The sequence below is a fragment of the Pelodiscus sinensis genome, chromosome 18, assembly GCF_049634645.1.
Source record: "Pelodiscus sinensis isolate JC-2024 chromosome 18, ASM4963464v1, whole genome shotgun sequence".
Taxonomy (NCBI): Eukaryota; Metazoa; Chordata; order Testudines; family Trionychidae; genus Pelodiscus; species Pelodiscus sinensis.
The window spans coordinates 1,924,663-1,948,883 of NC_134728.1; the positions used below are offsets into that span (position 1 = coordinate 1,924,663).

Genomic DNA, 24,221 nt, shown 5'->3' on the forward strand with positions numbered 1-24,221 from the left:
TCCCCCGCTGGATCTGCGTGCCTGCCCCACCTGGGATCACTGGCACCTGGCAGTGGGCACCACATGGACAAACAACCCCAGGGCATCATCCCAGACACGCCACCCCATGGGAGGGTGGGAGCTCACCTCCACCCCCCACCCTGTCACACAGCCTGGCCCTCCATCCAGCTCTAGAGCCGGGTATCTCCCGAGGTGCCCCCTGCAGCCCGAGGGGGCAAGAAGTGAGCAGCAGAAGAGGTGGCCAGAGAGGATAAAGATCCTTGGAGGGCTGCCGGGTGCCAGGCCTCACCTGTTCCTGGCACCCGGACCTCGGGGCTGCGTGGCCTTGCCCGTGAGCCCGCGGTGGAACCCAGGGACAAAGCTGTGTCAGGGCCCCGCAGTGGCTGTGCTTGGGGTGGGCAGCCACTTCCTACTGTGGGTCTGGTTCTTCCCGGGCGTTGGGGATTCTCTCTCCAGGCATGAGGAAAACGGAGCAGCACCAAGCCCCAGGGTTCTGCTTTAGGCCCGGCTCCTAGGGATCCGCGCACTGCCCTGCCCCATCCCCTCTCAGACGCACTCCCCACTTCCCTGGGTGAGACCGCCCACATATAGGAGGGGGGACTTTCCTTCAGAGCAGGGCTGCTAACCAGGCCTCCGCCGTGTCCCTTAGTCAGCAGGGAAACCCCTTTCCCCAGCACTTGACTCTGAGTTTTCTATTAATCATTTGACCACCCTCTCCTCCACCGTTTTACCAGATATTCATCTTTGATCTAAGCCAGGGGTTTTCAAACAACGGCTCACACCCCAGCACTGAGTGTCGCTGCTGCAGGGGGATCAGGTGAGCCGTGGGGGGGGGGGGGAGGCTAAGGCAGCTCCCTGCCTGGCCTGGCCCCACAGACTGCGCTGCACCCAGCAGTGGCCGACGGCAGGCCCGGCTCCTAAGTGGGGGGAGCACAGGGCTCCGTGTACTGCCCCTGCCCCGAGCACTAGCCCCACACTCCCCCTGGCTGGGAACCTGCTGCTGGCGGCTTCTGGGGGCAGCATGGTCTGCAGGGCCAGGACAGGCAGGAAGCTGCCTTAGCCCCGCCGCTGCACCTCTGGCTGGGACCTGCACAAGCTAAGCCCCTCCTGCCCTAGCTCTGACTCCCCCTCAAAGCTGGAGCCCCTTCCTGCACCCCAAAGCTCCCAACCTCAGCCCCACGCTGGAGCCCACACTCCAGTCACATGATGGTGGGTCGTGGCATCAACGATTTTCTTCAACTGGGTCACGAGGAAAAAAGTTTGAACCCCGCTGCTCTAAGCCATCTGCGGAGCTGCTGCCACGCTCCCCCTAGCCGCAGCCCGGAGAACTACAACAGCTGCTGCTATTTCACCAAGTAAGGGAGCGGGACTCAGCGTGCTACGACTTTGCACTTTTATAGCACTTTTCCTCCACCAATCACAGAGCACTTCAGGGGAAAGAGACGGTATCACTGGCCTCGCCTTGTCAAATGCTACCCGCCCGCAGCCAGGAGCGAGCTTTTCCGAGGTGCGTATGCAATGGCATTCCGGGAAGCGAGGCAGGCAGGGGGGCAGGCGCATCCAGCCAGCTAGTCTGGCTCTGTGTCAGCGCGGCTGGGAGGTTACATTTACGCATGTCTGGCGAGCACTTTGAGACCCCTGCGTGAAGCATTCTGCTGAAGCAAAACGTGCCGGTATCTGTGGCAAACAACAACGGGTGTCTGGAGACGGATTCTGACAGGATGGAACTTGGCTTACAAAGGAAAGACCTCTCATCTTTATTTCAAAATGCAGATTGAACATTGCAGGTTAAACATGCTCCACAGTTATCCGCCAAGTGCTAGACTTCCCAGACTGACCGCTGGCAGAGCCAAGGCGAGGGAATACTGTCACGGAGCAGGCGACACCTGCGGCTAGGACCCGCACGCCTTTGGGTAGAACACTGTAAGTGGTGGATCCTGATCCACTGTCACCATTCTGTGCCCCTGAATTTACCGCCGCTCTGGCTGATGGGGCTGCGATTGTTCTGACAGGCGGCTACTGGAGCACACTCAGCGACAGCTCCTCACTGGTCCATTACTGAAGACGTTGTTCTGGATCTAGGATCCAGCTCCTCAAAATCCAAACACTGATACAAATACTGGTACAAAGCAGCTTCCCTAGCTAAATTCATTTGTGACAAGACTCCCCTGGGCTTTAGTAGAATTACACCAAGAATGAATCTGCCCGACGGTAACTGCCTGGCAGTGTATTGGTAGTTGGCTGACACCAATAATGTGAGATTGGTTAGCAGCCCCTCCCCACACTGACCCCTCATCAGCGGTCCATGCTCTTGGATAAGACTGGCTGCTTTAATAGAATTTTGCACCATATTCCTTCTAGCAAGATGGCAGTGGTGTGGCTTTCCCCCAGAACACCCCACTCTGGGTCCAGCACGAAGCTCACAACGATCCCTGCACACTTTCTGAGATGTGGCTGGTTTGTCCTCGCCAAACAGACGCCGCGCAGAGTGGAACTCTCGGAGAACTGGGATGGGTTTGGAGAACTTGTCCATGAAGAGAGGGTTGGTTTGTGGTTCAGCTCCCCCTCCTGTTCTTGGTCCGGCTGTGTTCCATGTTCTCCCCAGTCTGTGTGCTTGGCCCATCCAAAGCTTCTGGGCCTAAAGGAAAAACTCCTCCTCTAAGGGGATATTGAGAACAATCTCTGTGTCCGGCAGGCATCTGAGCAGAGAGAGGAGAGAGCAATCGGGAGAAAGTGAAGCCACAAGCAAAGCAGCAACTTGGCCAATTCAGAGCAAGTGAATCTTTGGAGTGAGGTGGTAGGGAAGAGAAATCCTGGTACAATCAAGGCCAGAAATGCATGAAACTTCTCAGACTCACTGTGCAGCCAAAGCAATAGCTCAAAGGCCTGGACATCCCTTGTCCAATAAATTCTTTGTTATTAGAGGGCGGGAGGTGGGGGAGGGCCAGAGCGCTAGGCCTGCTCATAGAACAGCAGCCTCTCAAAGCCATAGCGGGTTCTTGTGCATGGCACAAGTTCAGCATGAGCCAGCGCCCAGGCAGGCTACGCATCCCGCAGCACCGTTGCCCAGGCAGCATTCTACATTAGCCCTGACTCACCGCAAAGAGCCCCTTCCGGCCATCAAGCAGATTGGCCATCTCCACCCTTCCCATGGGAAGCTCACACATTGTAAATTAAAGCCTGAGCCCTGTTGCCTAGACTGCCGTACAGGTTACCCGAGCCCTGTGCCAAAGGGGCTAGAAACACTGTCTCTCTGCAGACTCAGAGGCCAGCAGTCCGGCAGTGAGTTTACAAAAACAAAATAGCGTATTTAACTGAGGCTCTCCCTCAGCCCCAACAGACAAACACAGAGGAAAAACGTTTCACGGCAGCAGTGTTCCCTCGAATTTCTTCCATCCATGTGCGGAATAAATTTGTTATGCACATCCAGGCATGAGCAGTTGTGCACCAACAGTAAAACAACACTGAGAGCTGTGGGTGCTCTCCTAATCAGCTAAGTGGTATTTAAATCTCTTCTAGGTGGCCGCCCAAGCTTACAGGGAGCTCTGCTTATGAGCTACCTCCACTTGCCAGCAGACAGTGGGAGAAATGCAGCAAGTTGAAATTTGACCACTAGTTTGTGTATCAAATTCTTCATTAATTCTGCTCCCACAACACCTTCAATCCGGGCTGCTGGAACAGCGGGACAAAGCTCAGTGAATTACACTCCATGGCACTCAGACAAGATACATTTTTTAAAAAGAGGGGAAACCGAAGTACAGAGAAATAAATTGCTCGATTTCCAGAAGGCCACAGTGCCCACAGACTTGCCACACTGAGAAATCAGGCCCCTCGTGGCTTGCCAAATATCATACGCAGAGCCCGGACTAGCAGAGTCTTCTGACAACAAGCGATCTTGCCCCTTCCTTGCTGGCAAGGCTGCAGTACCCATTCTGTGCAAAAGGGGGACCTGCAGGATTTCGGCAAAGTGAGGCAGGGACGGGAGGGGAGGGGAAGAAATGGGTTTTGCTGCTTTGGCCATGCAGCAAACAATGAAACAAAGATGTGTATGGAAAGGGAGGAATCCCCTCCCGCCCCCTGGCATCCCAGAGCTCATGTCCTTCAAAACTCCAGGCCTGGTACAGGTAGGGCTGGACCGAGCCATTCCGGCACCCTGGGCAGACAGTTTAATTGCACCCCGGGTTGGGGGAGGGCGCATGCGCGGCCCCACCCCTGCCTGGCGCGTGGGGGAGGGCGTGCGGAGCTGGCAGTGGCAGGATGCACGTGCCCGACCCAGGCCGGCTACTGCTGCTGGCGTGCAGCCCAGGGCTGCCCAGTGATGGCTGAGCCTGGCTGTGCAGGGCTCCGTGGCTGCGGGGGGAAGGGCACTGCTGGCTGGCTCTGCGGGGGTTAACACGGCCCCCGCCCCGGGCTGCCGCTGCAGAGTGGCCGTGGGAGCTGCTGCAGCCCGCAATCCGGGAGCCGGGCACGCGGCACCTGATGGCAGCTATCGCCCCTTACAACTGCCATCAGGCACCCCCCATAGGCCGGTGCCCCGGGCAGCTGCCCAGCTAGCCCATGCCTTAATCCGGCTCTGGATACAGGGAGGGGAGCCTGAGCATCTCCACCCCGTTCGCTCCTCAGCTCACCCTGGGCTGAACACAACTTTGTTCCTTCAGTGTCTGGAAAGCACTGGGATAAGCTGAGAAAACGAGCATGCCGTGAAGCCGTGTGACAAGCGCGAGGGAGGCCAGTGGGAACTGTCGGATGGATGTCGGTGGAGGACACGGCAGTGACGGTCCTGGCAAAGGCGCCGGCCTGCCAGGGCTCTGTAATCACCAGATGCCTGACTTATGATGCTACAGAAACTTTCCCACTTGGCCTTTCTTCTATTTTGAAACCTTTCCCCAGTCACACGCAGTCGCCCCATCTCCACCATCCGTCAGCACTAATTAATGCTCCTTGTAATCCTTCTGTTCTCTGAAACAATGAAGTTACATTGATAGATCACGAGACTGTTCAACTCTCCCCAACTTCCTGACATCTTGCAAGCTTTTCTGCGGCTACACATTGGGCCTCCACACTTCTGCAGTTAGACCAGGCCAAGCAATAGTCTTGTGGTTGAAACACAGACTTGGAGCCAGGAGCTCTGTTCCTGTTATTGGCTCTGTCACAGACTCATGGCCTGGGCTTATGGAAATCAGGGAGGACCTGGTATTCATACAGTTCATGTCACCAATCTATGTATGCAAAATATGGATAAACTGCAGGTCTAATTTGCCCATGAAACTACCTTATGTGCAAAAATGGAGAAGCTAGAGGTGAAAAATCAGGGTAGTTTGCAGATTATATACACATTCACTTTGCACACACAATTGTTATAAATGCACAGGCACACGGAATACAATTGCACATGCATTTTGTATACACACCTTTTTGAGCCAGACGTGGGCCTGGCTTACACCCTAAGGCTACGTCTCCACTGGCATGATTTTCCGGAAATGCTTTTAACGGAAAAGTTTTCCGTTAAAAGCATTTTCGGAAAAGCCTGTCTAGATTGGCAGGACACTTTTCCGCAAAAGCACTTTTTACGGAAAAGCGTCTGTGGCCAATCTAGACGCGCTTTTCCGCAAAAAAGCCCCGATCGCCATTTTTGCGATCGGAGTTTTTTTTGCGGAAAACAAATCTCTGCTGTCTACACTGGCCCTTTTGCGCAAAAGTTTTTCAGAAAAAGACTTTTGCCCAAACGGGAGCAGCATAGTATTTCCGCAAAAGCCCTGATGATCTTACATGAGATCGTCAGTGCTTTTGCGGAAATTCAAGTGGCCAGTGTTGACAGCTGGCAAGTTTTTCCGGAAAAGCGGCTGATTTTCCGGAAAAACTGGCCAGTCTAGACACAACCCACCTGAAGTCAATAAGGGTATGTCTACCCTGCCACCCTAGTACAAACTAGGGTGGCTAATGTAGGCATTCGAAGTTGCAAATGAAGCCCGGGATTTAAATATCCCGGTCTTCATTTGCATCTTGCCGGGCACCGCCATTTTTAAATCTCCGTTAGTGCGGACTCCGTGCCCGTGGCTACACGCGGCACAGAGTAGGTAGTTTGAATTAGGCTCTCTAATTCGAACTACCTACTCCATGCCACGTGTAGCCGCGGGCATGGAGTCCGCACAAACGGGGATTTAAAAATGGCGGCGCCCGGCAAGATGCAAATGAAGCCTGGGATATTTAAATCCCGGGCTTCATTTGCAACTTCAAATGCCTACATTAGCCACCCTAGTTTGTACTAGGATGGCAGTGTAGACATACCCTAACCGATCAAAGCTGATGGCCAGGTGTAACGTCACTTGGCACTTGTTAATCAAGTTTCTATTTTAAATTGCATTAAGTTTCCTTCAGATATTGTGAAGCTTTGTGTATTTGGTGTGCAATCTGCAGTGTTATCACAGTTGCTCTTTGGACCAACTGCACCCCAGTGGGTATGGGTGTGAGTAGTTTCAGGGTGGGTTAGTGCATCTCTCTTTGGTTTATGTTATGAGCCCACAATCTTTGCCAAACCTTTTTGATTGTTCCCAGCATTTAAAAACCAGGATTTCCATGAAGGAGCTGGCAGGATTTCCACTGACACACGGAAAGCAATCAGCTAGCAGGGAATTACAGATAGGAAGGAAGCAAAGGGGAGAAATGAGGTTTGGCTTTTTTTGCAGCTCTCCACTCTTAAACATAGTAGGAAAATGGCTGACATCTTTTTCCACCCACTGGTTTTGTTTTTTGGGGGGCATTTACTGTGGTTGATTGGAAAGTCTCTATAGATGAGCACTGCATGCTCTGAAAGAAGTCTTTTGGGACCACCCCAGCTAAGAATACGCTGTATACAGAGAGTCTTTTGGGAAGGCCCGTTGGCCCCTTGGAGCTTTAGTTTTCACAACTGCAAGCTGAGAACAGAGCACTTCCTAACTGTGCATCACAGGAGGCTTGTCAAGCTTTATGAATCCTCACAATACCCTAGTTGGGAAACTGAGGAACAGTAAAGGAAAGTGACTCGCCCAAGGTTGACAATAAATCAAACCAGGGCGAGCTCTTTCTAGTTCCTGCCCCTGTGTTCGGCCATCAGGCCAGGCACCACCATTCCCCAACTGGAGCCAATATTACAATTAGGTTGACATTTTATGCCGAGGGGCATAGTTTACCTTTGACGACTGCGCAACTAGCTGGCTTGAGTCTCCTGATACACGCTACAAAGACATTCTGAGTGGAGATTAGCTCCCCAACGCACCCAGCTGAGAGTGACCTATGAAAGGCCACGCTGAAGCTGGTTTCAGAAGGGCCTGTGGCGCATTCTTCAATTAACTCTATTGCTTAGGACACGGGCACAAGGACCTACTTGGGCCTGCGGAGCAGGACGTCAGCGAAGATCACCTCTCGGGGGTCCCTCACGCTCCAGCGAAGCCTCATAATGCTCGCTCGCAGCTCTGTGATTTCTTCCAGCAGACTGCGAATGATCTGAAAGAAGTCAACCTGTCAGACTTTTCTTTACAAACACACAAAGGGGGCATCCACACGGCAGGGCTCAACTCGAAATCAGCTCTGCAAATTGAGCGATGTCAATTGCGTATCTTATTTCGAAATAGGGAGCGTCTACGCAGCACTTATTTCGAAACAGAGCACTCTTCCTCCGACTCCCCTTACTCCTCTCACCACTAGGGTTACAGGAGTCAGAGTAAGACGTCCTCCAGCTTGACAGTATTTTGACACTATTTCAAAATAACTGCTTTCTGTGTAGACACGGACTGTGGTGTTATTTATTATTTATTTATGTACAATAATTTTACCCAACCTTTCTATTTAAAATATTTGAGGCAGCTTACAAAATGTTTTAACACACAATACAAATATACCTAAACAATTAAAACATGAGACCCCAGAGGGACATAAAACCTGCTAAAAACGTCTCGAGAGGAGGAACACACATGCAGACTTAAACACCAATAAAAAGCATGAGTAAAAAGGGAGGGTTTAGCCTGACGCTGAAGCAATGTTAATGTTGGCACCAGGCGAATATCCCAGGGGAGAGAATTCCACAGCCTGGGAGCAAAAGCTGAGAAGGCCCTGCTCCACGTAGATGTTAATATTATCTCCTTAAGTGGGAGAACACTGAGCGGAGCCTCTCCAGCTGATCTCAATCCCTGGGCAGGTTCATACGGGAGAAGACAGCCCTTCAAATACCCTGGACCCATTTAGGGCTTTATAGGTTATAACCAAGACCTTAAGTTGTGCCCGGAAACATACAGGAAGCCAGTGCAGCTGCCGGAGCACTGGCATAACGTGCTCCATGTAACAAGTGTTAGTTAGAACTCAAGCAGCCACATTCTGGTCCAGTTGAAGTTTCCGAAGGCTCTTTAGAGGCAGCCCCACATAAAGCGCATTGCAATAATCCAATCGGGATGCAACAAGAGCATGAATCGCTGTGGCCAAGTCATGCTTGTTCAGGAAGGGTCTCAGCTGGCAGATCAGATCAGATGAAGCTGCTCAAAAGCACTCCTGGCCACCGAAGAAATCCAGTTCTCAAATGTTAAATGGTACAGGAGGACTCCTAAGCTGCGTACCTGTTCTTTCAGGGGGAGAGTAACCCTGTCTAGAATAGGTACCACACCACTTTCCCAAACAGATGGCCTCCTGATCCACAGGACCTCAGTCTTATCTGGATTCAGCTTCAGCTTGTTTGACTTCATCCAAACCATCACCGCCTCAGATCAGTCACCGCCACACCTGGTTCTGATGTCACAGGGAAATAGAGTTCGGTGTCATCTGCATATTGATGGCACCGTCCTCCAAAACTCCTTATGACCTCTCCCAGCAGCTTCATGTATGTAGATGTTAAACAGCATAGGGGACAAGATGGAACTTTGCAGGACCCCGTAGCACAATCACCATGGGGTCAAATAGCATCCCCCTAGCTCCACCTTCTGACAGTGTCCCAACAGGTAAGAATGGATCCACTGCAGAACAGTGCCTCCAATACCCAACTCCACCAGGCGCTCCAGAAGGATACCGTGGTCGATGGTATCAAAAGCCATTGAGAGGTCCAAGAAAATCAACAGGGATGCACTCCCCCGTCTATCTCCCAGCATAGGCCGTCTACCGGGGCAGTTTCAATTCCAAAACGCAGCCTAAAGCCAGACTGAAATGGATCTAAATAATGTTTCTTCCAAGAGCGCTTGGAGTTGCAATGCCACCGCCTGCTCGAGTACCTTGCCTAAGAAGGGAATATTAGCAACTGGCTGATAATTATTCAAATCATGTGGGTCCAGGGAAGGCTTCTTAAGTAGTGGTTTTATCACTGCCTCTTTCAAGGTGGCAGGAACCATACCAGATCTAAAAGACACATGAATAATCCCCTGGACGCAGCCACTCATCCTTTCCCAGCTAGATTTAATGAGCCATGAAGGGCAGGGGTCGAGCGAGCACGTGGTGGGTCGCCAAGCACCTTGTCCACATCCTCAGTCTGCAACATTTGAAACGGTTCCAAAGAGAAACGACTGGGCGGTGCGCTCAACACGTTCTGTGCCCCACTTACTCACAGCCAAATCCAAATCAGGTTGGATGTGAGCGAACTTATCTGCAAAGTGCTTCGTGAACAGATCACAGTGGGGAGCCAAGAGCTCCTCCGTTTCGTCAGGAGTGCCAGAGTGTAAGAGGCCCAGCATCGCTCGGAATAGTTCTGCTGGGCGGCATTGTGCGGATGCGATACGGGTGGAGAAGTAACTTTTTGTCACTGTCAGCACGGCCACAGAGTAAGCTTGCAATTGAGCTCTAACTCAGAGTCAATCGGACTCAGCTCTAGTTCTCCTCCAGTGACGTTCTAGCCGTCGCACAGACCGTTTTGCTGCCATCAACTCCCCAGAAAACCAGGGAGCAAACTTGGCTCGACTAGCCCGAAGAGAGCGCCTAGGAACAATCATGTTCCATATATCGACTAGGGCATCAACAGGACCATTTGCCATAACGGCTGAACAATCCCTCAGGGACTTCAGGAAGCCCTCCGATCCATCAGACTCTGAGGGCGGATCATCTTAATTGGTCCCCCGCCTCTGTGGAGGGGAAGATCAGCAGATAGTCTAAACTTGACCAGGTAGTGATCAGCCCATGACAAAGGGAGTGTAGCCACATCCCTTATCCCAAGAACTCCTAGTCCAAGAGACCAGATCAAGCGTATGACCAGCAACATGCGTTGGAACAGTTATTTCTTGGGATAGTGTTAGGGTCATCATGGTAGCCATAAAATCTCGGGCTGGACCAGACGGGACAGCCTCAGTGTGACTCTAGTGTTGCAGTGTAAATGTACCCAAAGAGAGCACAAAGGTACTGGGAATTACAAACATCAGAGGAGCTAGAGAAGAATTGCCAGGAGATCTGCTTTGTGAGAATGGAGCCGAGCTGGAGCATCTCCCACAGTGCAGTGAGCCAGGAATACTTGCTGCCTTCCTCAGCATTCTAGGTATGCCCTAAGAGTCCACTGGTTCCATTGGGAACTGAATGGCACAGCCATTGGACTGCAGGATCAGCAACAAAAGGGTTAATACTCACTTGGCCCACACACCTGCTGCTCCATGCTACTTCCTCCCAAACCTACTCACCTTCTTTTGCATTTGGATTTCATCCCTGAGGATCTGATTGTTGACAGCCATCTGCTGCAGCCCGGCCTTATAGAGAAACCCCTTGTCCTGCACAGACAGAGAAAGGAAACCAGCTGAAGTAAAGACCAGACAATAAATCCCAATATGCATCTGGACCAGAAGAGAAGCAAAAAATAGGCAGGGAAAGCCATAGCAATCACAAACATGAGTGTTTTCCATGGCTGTCTTGGAACGAATAGGCTCAGCAGAACGGGCTCCCAGCTTCCGTGGGAGGAAAAAGGGATGCTGTCTCTCAGGGTTTGGCTGTTCGAAACCCTGTAGATTCATAGAATCCTAGGGCTGGAAGAGACCTCAGGAGTCAAGTCCCGCCCCCTGCCCAAGGCAGGACCAATCCCAACTAAACCATCCCAGCCAGGGCTCTGTCAAGCCGAGACTTAAAAACCTCTAGGGATGGAGATTCTGTACTTTACAGCTGACTGGGTGTAAATTATTTCTACAATATAACCCACAGCAACAGCTATGAACCCTGCCACTTGCAGAACGCAGGGTTGATGCAGTAGTATTTGCCGTAAGAGGGGAACTCCTTTAAGGATTGCATGGTGGGACAAATTCTGGGGACCATTCCTCACTACCCAAGGAGATCACATTGTGCTGAATATAGGAGTGAGAGTCAGGAACACTGGTGTTCTAATGCCAGCTGCCGACACAGACTTGCTACAGGCCCTTGCTCACATCACATCACCTCTGTTTACAGATTCATCTGTGAAATGGGAATAATGCTGCTTTTCCACCTTGCCAGGTTGTGGTGAGGGTTCTTTAATGTTTGCACAGAAGTTTTAAGTATTACCTCAAACAGCAGTTATACACTAGAAGTTCCCTATATCTTCTGAAGGGACAATCAGGGCTCATATTTTCAGTGTTGTGTGTATTTGTGTGCTTAGTGTGCTCGTGCAGTTACTGCAAATGTGTGTGGCATCTCAGTAACTGCACACACAAATGACTACTTACACATCTATCTAAATAATAATATTGTTTCAATTTAATTCACTCTAATTGTGCATGCAAATACCCATGCAAAGCTACATTTGCATCATTAGTGCAAAATACAGCTCTTCACCTACAGCTCCCTGCTACTCTGAAGAAAACCTCCTTGTACCATGTCAGTAGTGCACTGCTGCACCTCTGCGTGTCCTCTGTGCCACACTGTGACTGGTGGGCCAAATCTGGAAACCATAGCTCTGTCTGGCAGCTCTCTGAAGTAGTCTATTTGGCAGGGTGCTCCTGTATCTTTCTCTCTGATCTTCCAGCATGCAAGGACAGACACAATCCACTAACCTCCGCAACAGCCTGTAATATCTTCTCCTTCTCATCTTGCACCTTCTTTTCCAGTTGCTGCATTCCTATTTTTGCCAGCTCTTCCATTTCTTCCAGTTCATCCTGAGAATGACAGGGACGGGTGGCAGTGAACCACAGGATTATTAAGCCAGAGACACTGACTGCCTTGATCCCCATCCCTTCTCTTTTCACACAGGAATACCATAGGGTAGGAGAAGTCTCTTTACCTGCTGTTCTTCCTTCAGGTTCCGGACCTTGCGCAGGATAAAGGCTATCTGGACGACTTTCACCGGGAATTCCTTGTCCATGTATGTTCGCAAAACATTGAGCTCTTCCTGGAGCACTTGGATCTTGGTGTTCATGTGATCCATCTGTTGTTTCAGTTCTGATTACAAGGCCAACATAGAAAATTAAGCCACAGAGGCTCCCAAACTCCCTCTCTCCTGAGTCTCTTGTTCAGTGAAGCCAAGGAACCGTTTGTTCTTCTGAAATAGAGCATTCTCTTCACAATGATTAACTAATTGGTCTAGTGGCCAGGGTCAGAAACACAGTAACTGCCAGCCTGAATCAGACCCGTGAGCCATCAAGTCCACTACCTTGTCTCTGAGAGTGGCCAGCACTGAATGTGACGGTCTGCCCCGTGACAGATTTTGCAACTGCATGCAGTAACCCATGTTGTGGTAAGTGTACGATTGCTTTGTGTATTACTGTGGGCCAGGAATCGTGGCAACTCTGGTAGGGAAGGGGGTTGCTTTTGGCTCTCCCAGGAATTAAGAATGGAGGTGAGCGGGATGATTAAGATGAATCACTCCTGTTGTCAAAACTTTCACCTCAGGGGGGCTTGCCCATACTGGTTCAAACTAGATTTTCCAGAGATCAGACAAAGAAGGGGATTTGGGTATGAAAAAAACTTTAAAAACTGACTTGACCCTCTTTCCAAGTGGGGCATAGCCCTTATGGAGTTAGGAAAGCCTCTGACTAACAAGGACATCACAAGACAAATGGATGACCTCTGGAACATTTAATGTGAGTTCAAGTCTATCGATTGGTTTGATGTTTACTCTGTAAATTAGTTCACTCTGCTTGTTTATGAGGAGCTGGATAGTAACTTGTAACTGCAGGCAACATCCTGTTCATAGCGCATGGAGAGAACGCAACGCCAAAGCCCCAGCTGTCTGCGGCCTGGCCTGCTGGGAATACCACAGAGTAAGGCAGGGAGCTGTGCAGCCTTAGAACCACAGTGAGAAGGGAGTGGGACAAAAGTTCCTGGCCAGAGACAGATCATAGCTGAAGTCCTGAGACCTGGTTGGGAATGTTCCAAGTGGACCATGGGAGGGGGAGGGGGAGAGGAGGAGTAGGTTTACAGATGAAACTCTGACAGTCCCCAGACACCAAAACTAACTGATTCTCTTTAGGAACCATATTTGACATTTGCAACAACAATCTGGCATTTGTAACCTAATGCAATGAGGAGTGAAGGACAGTAGGGTTGCACGTACTGCATATTAGCTTGATGTAAACTACCCATTCTTACTCTTCAGGTTCTTTTCCACCATTTTTTCGGTTTCCTGGAGTTCGGCTCTTGCTATGCCAACTTGATTCTGACTGGAGCCCCGAAGGGTCGAGATGACTGTCTGTGGAGAGGGAGATACAGTCACTGACTGCTGTATGTTATTGGCCGGCTGTGAAGTGTCTAGCTGCAGGCCTCCTAATGCACCTCTCACCATGGTATTTATTGATCTCACTAATGGCCTGATGGTGTGAACTCCATGGTGCCATGGCAGCACAGCTGCAAGCACAGGAGAGCTGCTCTTGGGAGCGACTCTGTGTTTCCCACCTCATGAGCCAGTTGAGTTCACGCACTGCATGGAGGGGACATGTTCAAGCTACTAGGAGAGGGTGACAGTTGTCACTTGCTACACTATCACTTCCTCATCAGAACATCTTGCAGCTGCATTGCTTCTGGGCATGGCTGGTGGCTGCTCCACACATTCCAGGGCCACATCTGCACTAGAAGGGATACTTAAAGAGGAGGCAGCAGGATGCAGGTGGCTGGAGCATCTTTGGCTGCTGTGGGGCAGAGCCCAGAGGTATACAAACTGTGTAAAAGAGCCTGCTGCAGAGGCACTTCGGGGCCAGGACTGTCCCCTCTTACCACTAGTGACGTTAGATATTGGGTAATTGAATAGTGTGTAACTGCACGAATTCTTATCAATCACACAACTATTTGATAGTCCCCATGGGTGTGGCTGGCAGCCAGTGCGCTCTGGCCCCACTCCCGTGGAGCCCCCTGGCACTCTACACTGCTGTATAGAGGCAGCAGCACAGGGTGCCAGATGGGAGCTGGTCTGCGAGGGGAGCCAGTGCAAACCAGCTCACTGTGCAAACCAGCTGTCTGCTACCCCATGCTGCTGTCTCTGATACAGAGGCAGCAGCCTGGAGTGGCAGCAGCCTCTGTCTGTGAGGGTCTGAGCTCTCCATGAACAGAGGCTGCTCTGTGGGAGGTGAAGCAGCCTCCCCTGCCCCCCGCTCTGCTGACAGAGGCAGCAGAGAGTGGAGGCAGATGGCACCACAGAGCTGGTGCTGGGGGGGAACCCGCTTTTAAGCACCAGCTCCTGCTTCCCCCTCTGATACAGAGGCAGCAAGGTGTGTGTGGGGGGAAATGCATGTGGTTAATCATTTAGTTGACTACACGTTGACATCCCAGTCACAACTCCAGCTTTGGAACTACTCAGGTGAGATTAGAAGGAGCTGGGATTCCATAGGGATTCTGCTCATCTGACAACACTGGCCACACTTGAGCCTCACCCCAAACATCTCGTACTGCTGCAGCAGGTCCCTGGCATGCTTGGCAGTAGTGGCGTCTGTCTCCTGAATGTCCTGGGCCAGCCTCCTGTTGCTCTCTACAAGGGTGGCGCTGTGATGCTTCAGCTCATCTAGGGACTTTCTCTTTGATTTGGTCAGTTTCTGAAAGAATTTATGAATGAAAGATTTACAAATGCGTTCCCCCTGCCATCCCAGTGACATTCCTGTTCACTGGTAAACAATACTGACCTTGAGTTATCTCGGCACCATAAACCCACCCCATAAAACCAAAACTTTTGGCTACATCACTCCAATTCCCACATTACATCCCTGCATCCACCTTCCTCGCTGGCCTGATTCTCCATTGCTTAGCACCTTGTGGAATCATCTGCAAGAGCGCAAGGGATGTGTAAAACTGGCGCACACCTCCAATCCGAACAGCAGCATCTGACATCCACTTTGCATGAGGGTAAGGGAGATTATCAGTCCACTAGGCTTTTTTTCTGTCTTGGGACAAACCTGAATAACGATGTGAGTTGCGCCAGCCACCCTATAAATCACAGCCCTGCACATTTGCTTCACGTACTTTAATAATTTTGATGTTCTCCGCGCTTTTAGTTAGCTCAGTCTCCTTTGCTGAGGTTTTCTGTTGAACAAATCTGGTATTCAGAGAGGATGCTGTCTTCAAAGGCAAGGATGAACTGGGACTGAATGTAACTGGTAAAAGAGAAAATGCTCTGCACTTATTGTCCTATTCAGATTTAATACAGGACAGAAATTGAACACACTTGCCATGGGTTCAAGAAAGAACTAGATAAATTCACGGAGGCTAGGTCCATCAATGGCTATTAGCCGGGATGGGCAGGAATTGTGTCCCTAGCCTATGTTTCCCAGAGGAGGAGACAGGAGAGGGATCACTTAATGATTCTCTGCTCTGTTCACGCCTTCTGGGGCGCTTGGCATTGGCCACTGTTGGCAGACAGGATACTGGGCTAAATGGACCTTTGGTCTGACCCAGTCTGGCTGCTCTTATGTTCATGTGTGTGGCTGAGGGACATTTAGGAATGCCAGCCCCTTATAATTACTGCAGCTCCTGGGGACGTAAATACAAGAAACGCTGAATGTGAGCAGCTCACTGGTCTCCAGACCTGGCATCTTTATTCTCAGCCTTCCCCAGCAAGAGACACTGCAGAGAACAGTGACACTTTACTGGCTTTGGGGGGGACTCCCAGCTCCTCTGTGCCCAAGGTCTCCCAGCAGGAAGCACTGCTGAGATGGCAGGAAGGGGCACTGGTGGACAGTGACACACTATACAGAACAGAAATAGAGTCTCTGCCTACCTGACTGTTTTTTTTTCGGCCAGCTAGCGGTGCTCCCTTCGCTTTTCCGGTCCTCACTCGGCGATGTGATTGGTGGCAAAGCAGGTTTCTTCTTTTTTGCTTCTACCCTCTGCCATTTGCTGTAATCCTAAACTCAGCAAAAGGCAAAAACAAGATGCTGGTGTCGTAGATCAATGGGCAGTCTTCATTACAATTCTAACGTCCCCATCCTATTGCTTAAGGGCGTCTAGGAAACTGTCCATGGTGCCAGAGAGCTGAGCACACTTGGACAATGCTTGCTTCTGGCCTTCTACGAGTGATGGTTTGCTAGTAAGTCTGATAGAGCTAGTCAAACATGCGCTTACATCACACCGCAGGTATCCACTTCCCAGCCCCTCACTTCTTTCACCACAGGAAGCATGAGGAGAGGCTCTAGATAGTGTCTATCTCTGCACTTCTAAAGCCCACTTCACCGTGGTATCCATTCCTGCACCAGGCCCCAGAGGAGTTCAGTTAAAGTGCCATTAGGGTAACTTACTACTGCTCCGCATTTATCAGTTGTGTTTTGGGCCAGGGAGTTCAGGACATTTGCAAACATCTCTGGGGGCGGCTCTGGAAGAAACATGGGAGACACTAGCCAGGTAGCCGACCCACAGGGAGTTTATAATTACTGCAGACCCAGGGAAGTAACTCCAGGTATTGGGGCGCTGAATGTGAGCAGCTCGCGGGTCTCCAGGCCCCGCATATTTTCCCCAGCAGGAGTCACTCCGAGAATGGTGACACTGAATTGGCTTTGGGGAAACTCCCAGGCCCAGGGAGCCAGCCACCCTCCCCCACAGCCTCCCCCTGAGCCAGCCACCCTTCCCCCACCCCCCCAAGCCAACCACCCTCCCCCCCAGCCCCCCCGAGCCAGACACCCTCCCCCCAGCCTCCCCCCGAGCCAGACACCCTCCCCCCCAGCCAGCCACCCTTCCCCCACCCCCCCAAGCCAACCACCCTCCCCCCCAGCCCCCCCGAGCCAGACACCCTCCCCCCAGCCTCCCCCCGAGCCAGACACCCTCCCCCCCAGCCAGCCACCCTTCCCCCACCCCCCCAAGCCAACCACCCTCCCCCCCAGCCTCCCCCCGAGCCAGCCACCCTTCCCCCACCCCCCCAAGCCAACCACCCTCCCCCCCAGCCTCCCCCCGAGCCAGCCACCCTTCCCCCACCCCCCCAAGCCAACCACCCTCCCCCCCAGCCTCCCCGAGCCAGACACCCTTCCCCCACCCCCCCAAGCCAACCACCCTCCCCCCCAGCCCCCCCGAGCCAACCACCCTCCCCCCAGCCCCCCCGAGCCAGACACCCTCCCCCCCAGCCCCCCCGAGCCAGACACCCTCCCCCCAGCCTCCCCCCGAGCCAGACACCCTCCCCCCCAGCCCCCCCGAGCCAGACACCCTCCCCCCAGCCCCCTCCGTGCCTGCCCTCGCCCCCGGAGGCCCCTCCCGGCTGGCTCCTCCTCGGGGCTTCTGCGGCTCGGCGCGGCGGGTTTCCATGGCAACGGGATGGGGCAGCGTACGGAAGCCGGCTGGGGGCGCGGCGGGGGCGCCCTCGCTCCTCCCCCGCCGCGGTGCTCTGCAGCGCCCCCTGGCGGCCCCAGCCGGCACCGCCCGAGCGCGGCAGAGCTGGGACCGGCCCCAAAGGCTGCAGCAGCCCCGGGCGGGGTGACATGGGCTCCAGAAACCCCCTGCCCCGTGCGCTGGCCTTGGACGGGACAGCCCCATAGACAGTGAATGTTCCCGTAGCTATTGCTGGGGGCACAGGGGTGTCTGCCTCCCTGGGGTGCTGGGGGGGCACAGGGGTGTCTGCCTCCCTGGGGTGCTGGGGGGGCGCAGGGGGGTGTCTGCTTCTCTGGGGTGCTGGGGGGGCACAGGGGGGTGCCTGCCTCTCTGGGGGGCACAGGGGTGTCTGCCTCTCTGGGGTGCTGGGGGGCACAGTGGGTGTCTGCCTCTCTGGGGTGCTGTGGGGATCCGGGGGGTGTCTGCCTCTCTGGGGTGCTGGGGGCACAGGGGGGTGTCTGCCTCTCTGGGGTGCTGGGGGCACAGGGGGGTGTCTGCCTCTCTGGGGTGCTGGGGGGGCAAAGGAGGGTATCTGCCTCCCTGGGGTGCTGGAGGGGCCCGGGGGGGTGTCTGCCTCTCTGGGGTGCTGGGGGGACACAGGGGTGTCTGCCTCCCTGGAGTGCTGGGGGGGCCCGGGGGTGTCTGCCTCCCTGGGGTGCTGGGGGGGCCCAGGGGGGTGTCTGCATCTCTGGGGTGCTGGGGGGCACAGAGGGGTGTCTGCCTCTCTGGGGTGCTGGGGGGGCCCAGGGGGGTATCTGCCTCTCTGGGGTGCTGGGGGGGCCCGGAGGGGTGTCTGCCTCTCTGGGGTGCTTGGGGGGGCACAGAGGGGTATCTGCCTCTCTGGGGTGCTGGGGGGGCACGGGGGTGTCTGCCTCTCTGGGGTGCTGGGGGGGCCCGGGGGGATGTCTGCCTCTCTGGGGTGCTTGGCAGGGCACAGAGGGGTATCTGCCTCTCTGGGGTGCTGGGGGGGCCCAGAGGGGTGTCTGCCTCTCTGGGGTGCTTGGGGGGGCACAGAGGGGTATCTGCCTCTCTGGGGTGCTGGGGGGGCCCGGGGGGTGTCTGCCTCTCTGGGGTGCTTGGGGGGCACAGAGGGGTATCTGCCTCTCTGGGGTGCTGGGGGGGCCCGGAGGGGTATCTGCCTCTCTGGGGTGCTGGGGGGGCACGGGGGTGTCTGCCTCTCTGGGGTGCTGGGGGGGGCCGGGGGGGGTGTCTGCCTCTCTGGGGTGCTTGGGGGGGCACAGAGGGGTATCTGCCTCTCTGGGGTGCTGGGGGGGTCCGGGGGGGTGTCTGCCTCTCTGGGGTGCTTGGCGGGGCACAGAGGGGTATCTGCCTCTCTGGGGTGCTGGGGGGGCCCGGGGGGGTATCTGCCTCTCTGGGGTGCTGGGGGGGCACGGGGGTGTCTGCCTCTCTGGGGTGCTGGGGTGGCACAGGGGTTTCTGCCTCTCTGGGGTGCTGGGGGGCACAGGGGGGTGTCTGCCTCTCTGGGGTGCTGGGGGGGCACAGAAGGGTGTCTGCCTCTCTGGGGTGCTGGAGGGGTCCGGGGGGTGTCTGCCTCTCTGGGGTGCTGGGGGGGCCCAGGGGGGTGTCTGCCTCTCTGGGGTGCTGGAGAGGCTCGGGGGGGGTGTCTGCCTCTCTGGGTTGCTTGGGGGGGTACAGAGGGGTATCTGCCTCTCTGGGGTGCTGGGGGGGGCACAGATGGGGTATCTGCCTCTCTGGGGTGCTGGGGGGGCCCGGGGGGTGTCTGCCTCTCTGGGGTGCTTGGGGGGGCACAGAGGGGTATCTGCCTCTCTGGGGTGCTGGGGGGGTCCGGGGGGGTGTCTGCCTCTCTGGGGTGCTGGGGGGGCCCGGGGGGGTATCTGCCTCTCTGGGGTGCTGGGGGGGCACGGGGGTGTCTGCCTCTCTGGGGTGCTGGGGTGGCACAGGGGTTTCTGCCTCTCTGGGGTGCTGGGGGGCACAGGGGGGTGTCTGCCTCTCTGGGGTGCTGGGGGGGCCCGGGGGGGTATCTGCCTCTCTGGGGTGCTGGGGGGGCACGGGGGTGTCTGCCTCTCTGGGGTGCTGGGGTGGCACAGGGGTTTCTGCCTCTCTGGGGTGCTGGGGGGCACAGGGGGGTGTCTGCCTCTCTGGGGTGCTGGGGGGGCACAGAGGGGTATCTGCCTCTCTGGGGTGCTGGAGGGGTCCGGGGGGGTGTCTGCCTCTCTGGGGTGCTGGGGGGGCCCAGGGGGGTGTCTGCCTCTCTGGGGTGCTGGGGGGGCCCGGGGGGGTGTCTGCCTCTCTGGGTTGCTTGGGGGGGTACAGAGGGGTATCTGCCTCTCTGGGGTGCTGGGGGGGCACAGAGGGGTATCTGCCTCTCTGGGGTGCTGGGGGGGCCCGGGGGGTGTCTGCCTCTCTGGGGTGCTTGGGGGGGCACAGAGGGGTATCTGCCTCTCTGGGGTGCTGGGGGGGCCCGGGGGGTATCTGCCTCTCTGGGGTGCTGGGGGGGCACGGGGGTGTCTGCCTCTCTGGGGTGCTGGGGGGGCCGGGGGGGGTGTCTGCCTCTCTGGGGTGCTTGGGGGGGCACAGAGGGGTATCTGCCTCTCTGGGGTGCTGGGGGGGTCCGGGGGGGTGTCTGCCTCTCTGGGGTGCTTGGCGGGGCACAGAGGGGTATCTGCCTCTCTGGGGTGCTGGGGGGGCCCGGGGGGGTATCTGCCTCTCTGGGGTGCTGGGGGGGCACGGGGGTGTCTGCCTCTCTGGGGTGCTGGGGTGGCACAGGGGTTTCTGCCTCTCTGGGGTGCTGGGGGGCACAGGGGGGTGTCTGCCTCTCTGGGGTGCTGGGGGGGCACAGAAGGGTGTCTGCCTCTCTGGGGTGCTGGAGGGATCCGGGGGGTGTCTGCCTCTCTGGGGTGCTGGGGGGGCCCAGGGGGGTGTCTGCCTCTCTGGGGTGCTGGAGAGGCTCGGGGGGGGTGTCTGCCTCTCTGGGTTCCTTGGGGGGGTACAGAGGGGTATCTGCCTCTCTGGGGTGCTGGGGGGGCACAGAGGGGTATCTGCCTCTCTGGGGTGCTGGGGGGGTCCGGGGGGTGTCTGCCTCTCTGGGGTGCTTGGGGGGGCACAGAGGGGTATCTGCCTCTCTGGGGTGCTGGGGGGGCCCGGGGGGTATCTGCCTCTCTGGGGTGCTGGGGGGGCACGGGGGTGTCTGCCTCTCTGGGGTGCTGGGGGGTACAGGGGGTGTCTGCCTCTCTGGGGTGCTGGGGGAGCCCGGGGGGGTATCTGCCTCTCTGGGGTGCTGGGGGGGCCCAGGGGGGTGTCTGCCTCTCTGGAGTGCTGGGGACACAGGGTGTCTGCCTCTCTGGGGTGCTGGGGGGACACGGGGGGGTGTCTGCCTCTCTGGGGTGCTTGGGGGGGCACAGAGGGGTATCTGCCTCTCTGGGGTGCTGGGGGTCTGGGGGGGTGTCTGCCTCTCTGGGGTGCTGGGGGGTCTGGGGGGGTGTCTGCCTCTCTGGGGTGCTTGGGGGGGCACAGAGGGGTATCTGCCTCTCTGGGGTGATTGGGGGGGGCACAGGGGGGTGTCTGCCTCTCTGGGGTGCTTGGGGGGGCACAGAGGGGTATCTGCCTCTCTGGGGTGCTGGGGGGTCCGGGGGGGTGTCTGCCTCTCTGGGGTGCTGGGGGGTCTGGGGGGGTGTCTGCCTCTCTGGGGTGCTTGGGGGGGCACAGAGGGGTATCTGCCTCTCTGGGGTGATTGGGGGGGCACAGGGGGTGTCTGCCTCTCTGGGGTGCTGGGGGGGCCCAGGAGTGTCTGCCTCTCTGGGGTGCTGGAAGGCACAGTGGGGTGTCTGCCTCTCTGGGGTGCTGAGGGCACAGAGGGTGCCTGCCTCTCTGGGGTGCTGGGGGGCACAGGGGGTGCCTGCCTCCCTGGAGTGCTGGGGGGCACAGTGGCTGTCTGCCTCTCTGGGGTGCTGGGGAGCAGGAGGGTGTCTGCCTCTCTGGGGTGCTGGGGGGGCCCAGGAGGGTGGCTGGCTCCTGGGGGTGCTGGGAGTTTTCCCAAAGCCAATACAGTGTCACCATTCTCAGCAGTGATTCCTGCTGGGAAAAACCCATGGGGCTTGGAGACCCGCGAGCTGCTCCCATTCACCGCTCCTGTACATACCGTGCTGTAGTTGCAAAGCCATTCATTTCTACAGGCGGGTGTACGGGTCATGTTAGATCATTGTGAGACCCCCAAACCGTTCCTGAGTGTCCGGCTTGTTTACGACTGGAGGATTCGTGGGTTTTTAAGGCCCAAAAGGATCATGATTATCAAGTCTGTCCTCTTACCTATGACAGAGAACTTCACCCAATACTTTAGCCTTCCCAGGTTAATACTTTAACCTTTAATACATTCCCAGCTTCTGACTGAGGCTAGGGACACGATCCCTGCCCATCCTGGCTTGTCTACACACAAATCTGCATGAGTTTAGTTGAACCAGTATGTACCCCTGTGTGGGCACCTTTACATGAGATCCAAACAGGTTATATTGGAAAAGCCAACCCCTATAAAACCTTGTCTTTGTGATAAATAGCACCGAACTAACAAAATGCGTTGTGTCAGAGAGGTAGCCGCGTTAATCTGTTTCAGCAAAAAACAAGGAGTCTGGTGGCACTTTAAAAACTTACCGAATGTTTAAGGATTTGAGGGCATACGCTTTCATAAGCTTCAGCTCACTTCCTCAGATGCAGAAAAGAAAAAGAAAGACATAAAGGAAAATGGACACAGAGATGGGAGTGCGACAATTCACACCTCGGTTCAAATCTATATTTTACGAACACGTGCTCTTACTCCAACAGGTGTCCACACGCAGCCTTCTGCTGAAATTGGTAATGGTGTGACTTGTAACCCACTTACTTTGTTCAGTGCCAGGTGCCATGTAGGCAAGCCCCAAATGGACTAGTTTTTAAGGTTGGCAACAACTGAAGAGCATCTACATACAAATTGCACCGCTTTAACTCAGTTGGGGTACGTCTAAACTACATGGCTCCTTTGACAGAGCCATGTAAATTTGTTTGTTCGGCCGATCAGCCTAATCTACATGGCTCCATGAATGGAGCCATGTAGTTTAGACACACCCTTAGGGGGCAGGAAATTGCTTCTTTCAACTGTGCCCTGATAAAGGCGTCATAGGGCCGATTGGGTGGCCGGTCTTGTCTCAGTGCTGTAGCAGGAGTTCTTTGGGCTCCACCTTGTCTAAAGGCTGCCGGGAAAATATTGGGTGGCTGTCTTTGTGCCTAACATTGGCAACGCGCCTGCTGTGAGGATCCTTTCTCCTTGCAGGGAGTCACCTTTCGGGTCTCTGGTGATGTCACTGCGGTCGGGACAGGCACGCCAAAGTCAGAGGGCAAACGATGCACCTGGGTCGCTTCTCTTCCAGCTAGCCATCTCTGGACAAATGATTGATTTCCTTTCCTGTGGAGGTCTGCCGGGGCTGGCCTGCCTCTGAAGGACACATGTATCCAGACACGTAATAGGCACCCGGCGTCACTAGGACTTGCTGCATGTCGGGTCCGAGCTGGGGCAGGAGAGCGTGATCAGAAAAACCTCAGAAGGAAGGCTTGCATTTTCCATGTCTTGCTGATTTGTTTGGGGCTGCAAGGGGGGATCTCGGTGTCCCTGCCACCGCCCTGGGAAACCCGAGAGCCAGGGACTGAGATGAGGGAATGCAGAAGACGAATCGTTAGCAGAGAATCCAGGTCTCGCTCTCCCTCCAGATCGGGAGACGTTCTCTGCCTTGGGGTCCCAACAGGGTCCCTCTGTCTCTGGGGATCTGGAGACTTTCTCACAAACAAACACACCTTCTCAGCCCGAGGCCAGCTGTTCTGTTTTGATGTCTTCGACCTCCCACGATGCCATTTCCTGTGCTGCCCACGCGGACTAACCTCCAAGGAGATGATCTTTCCTTTTAGGCTGGCTGCCGTGCCCTTTTCCGACCCAAGCTTGCTGGGGCAGCATTTCATCCTGGGCTTTGTCTCAGAAAAGCAAAGTAGGAAGAAAAATAACTCAGCCGGATTTCAGTGCGTGGCTCTGACATCACTTTCACACCCTCTCTGCTCCCTGCGCCGCCTCCTGTATTTACCCAGGATTTCCGGCTGAGCTCGCACGCTTCGTCCCCCCAGAATAACTCACTGGCTGTGTCTGCAGGAGCGTCGGCGGGCAGATCGGTCACTGGCATGAGCACAGGCAGGGCGCTGGCGCTCTCACCCCCACCTTCTGCCTACCCCGCTCAGAGCAGGCCAAGACTGGGGAAAAGGGTGAAAGGGTCCGCAGAGGCCTCCAGGATGTCTGCTGTCCCTGCAATATAGCCTGCGATCATCCATATGCCGAGCACCCCTGCAATTTCTGGTCAGAGCCTTTGGTGCAGGAGCCCTGGGCAAGCCCTCGGCAGGAGCACTGGGCGGGCATGCGGAGTGGGTTGGGGCGCAGGAGGGTCTATTTTTCTAGGCCCCCCCCCCAGGCCTAATCTGCCACTGGCTCAGACAGGCGAGGAATCTGTCTGGCCGAGCTGCTGACGGGCCTCCAAAAACAGCATCCAGCACTGGCCTGGCCC

The 24,221-nt window shown here is 55.4% G+C and overlaps 1 protein-coding gene and 1 long non-coding RNA gene across 3 annotated transcripts; one reads left to right on the plus strand and one right to left on the minus strand.

Annotated features, from left to right (window-relative positions):
* Nucleotides 1-1,733: 1,733 nt before the first annotated feature.
* On the minus strand, nucleotides 1,734-17,631 carry C18H20orf96 (chromosome 18 C20orf96 homolog). The gene is made up of 11 exons (XM_075900879.1): nucleotides 17,532-17,631; nucleotides 16,614-16,687; nucleotides 16,097-16,223; nucleotides 15,343-15,473; nucleotides 14,760-14,918; nucleotides 13,486-13,585; nucleotides 12,179-12,336; nucleotides 11,952-12,053; nucleotides 10,617-10,703; nucleotides 7,364-7,482; nucleotides 1,734-2,699 (listed from the first exon to the last, which is right to left on the minus strand). The coding sequence occupies exons 1-11, from the start codon at nucleotides 17,605-17,607 to the stop codon at nucleotides 2,639-2,641; spliced, it is 1,194 nt and encodes a 397-aa protein (XP_075756994.1). The 5' UTR covers nucleotides 17,608-17,631; the 3' UTR covers nucleotides 1,734-2,638.
* LOC142818816 (uncharacterized) lies at nucleotides 12,331-23,089 on the plus strand. Of its 2 annotated transcripts, none has more exons than XR_012896463.1 (4): nucleotides 12,331-12,631; nucleotides 13,493-13,679; nucleotides 14,784-14,910; nucleotides 22,952-23,089. It is a non-coding gene; the product is annotated as an uncharacterized LOC142818816 (long non-coding RNA). The 2 variants fall into 2 exon arrangements; XR_012896464.1 differs by having other exon boundaries at nucleotides 13,493-13,617.
* Nucleotides 23,090-24,221: the final 1,132 nt, after the last annotated feature.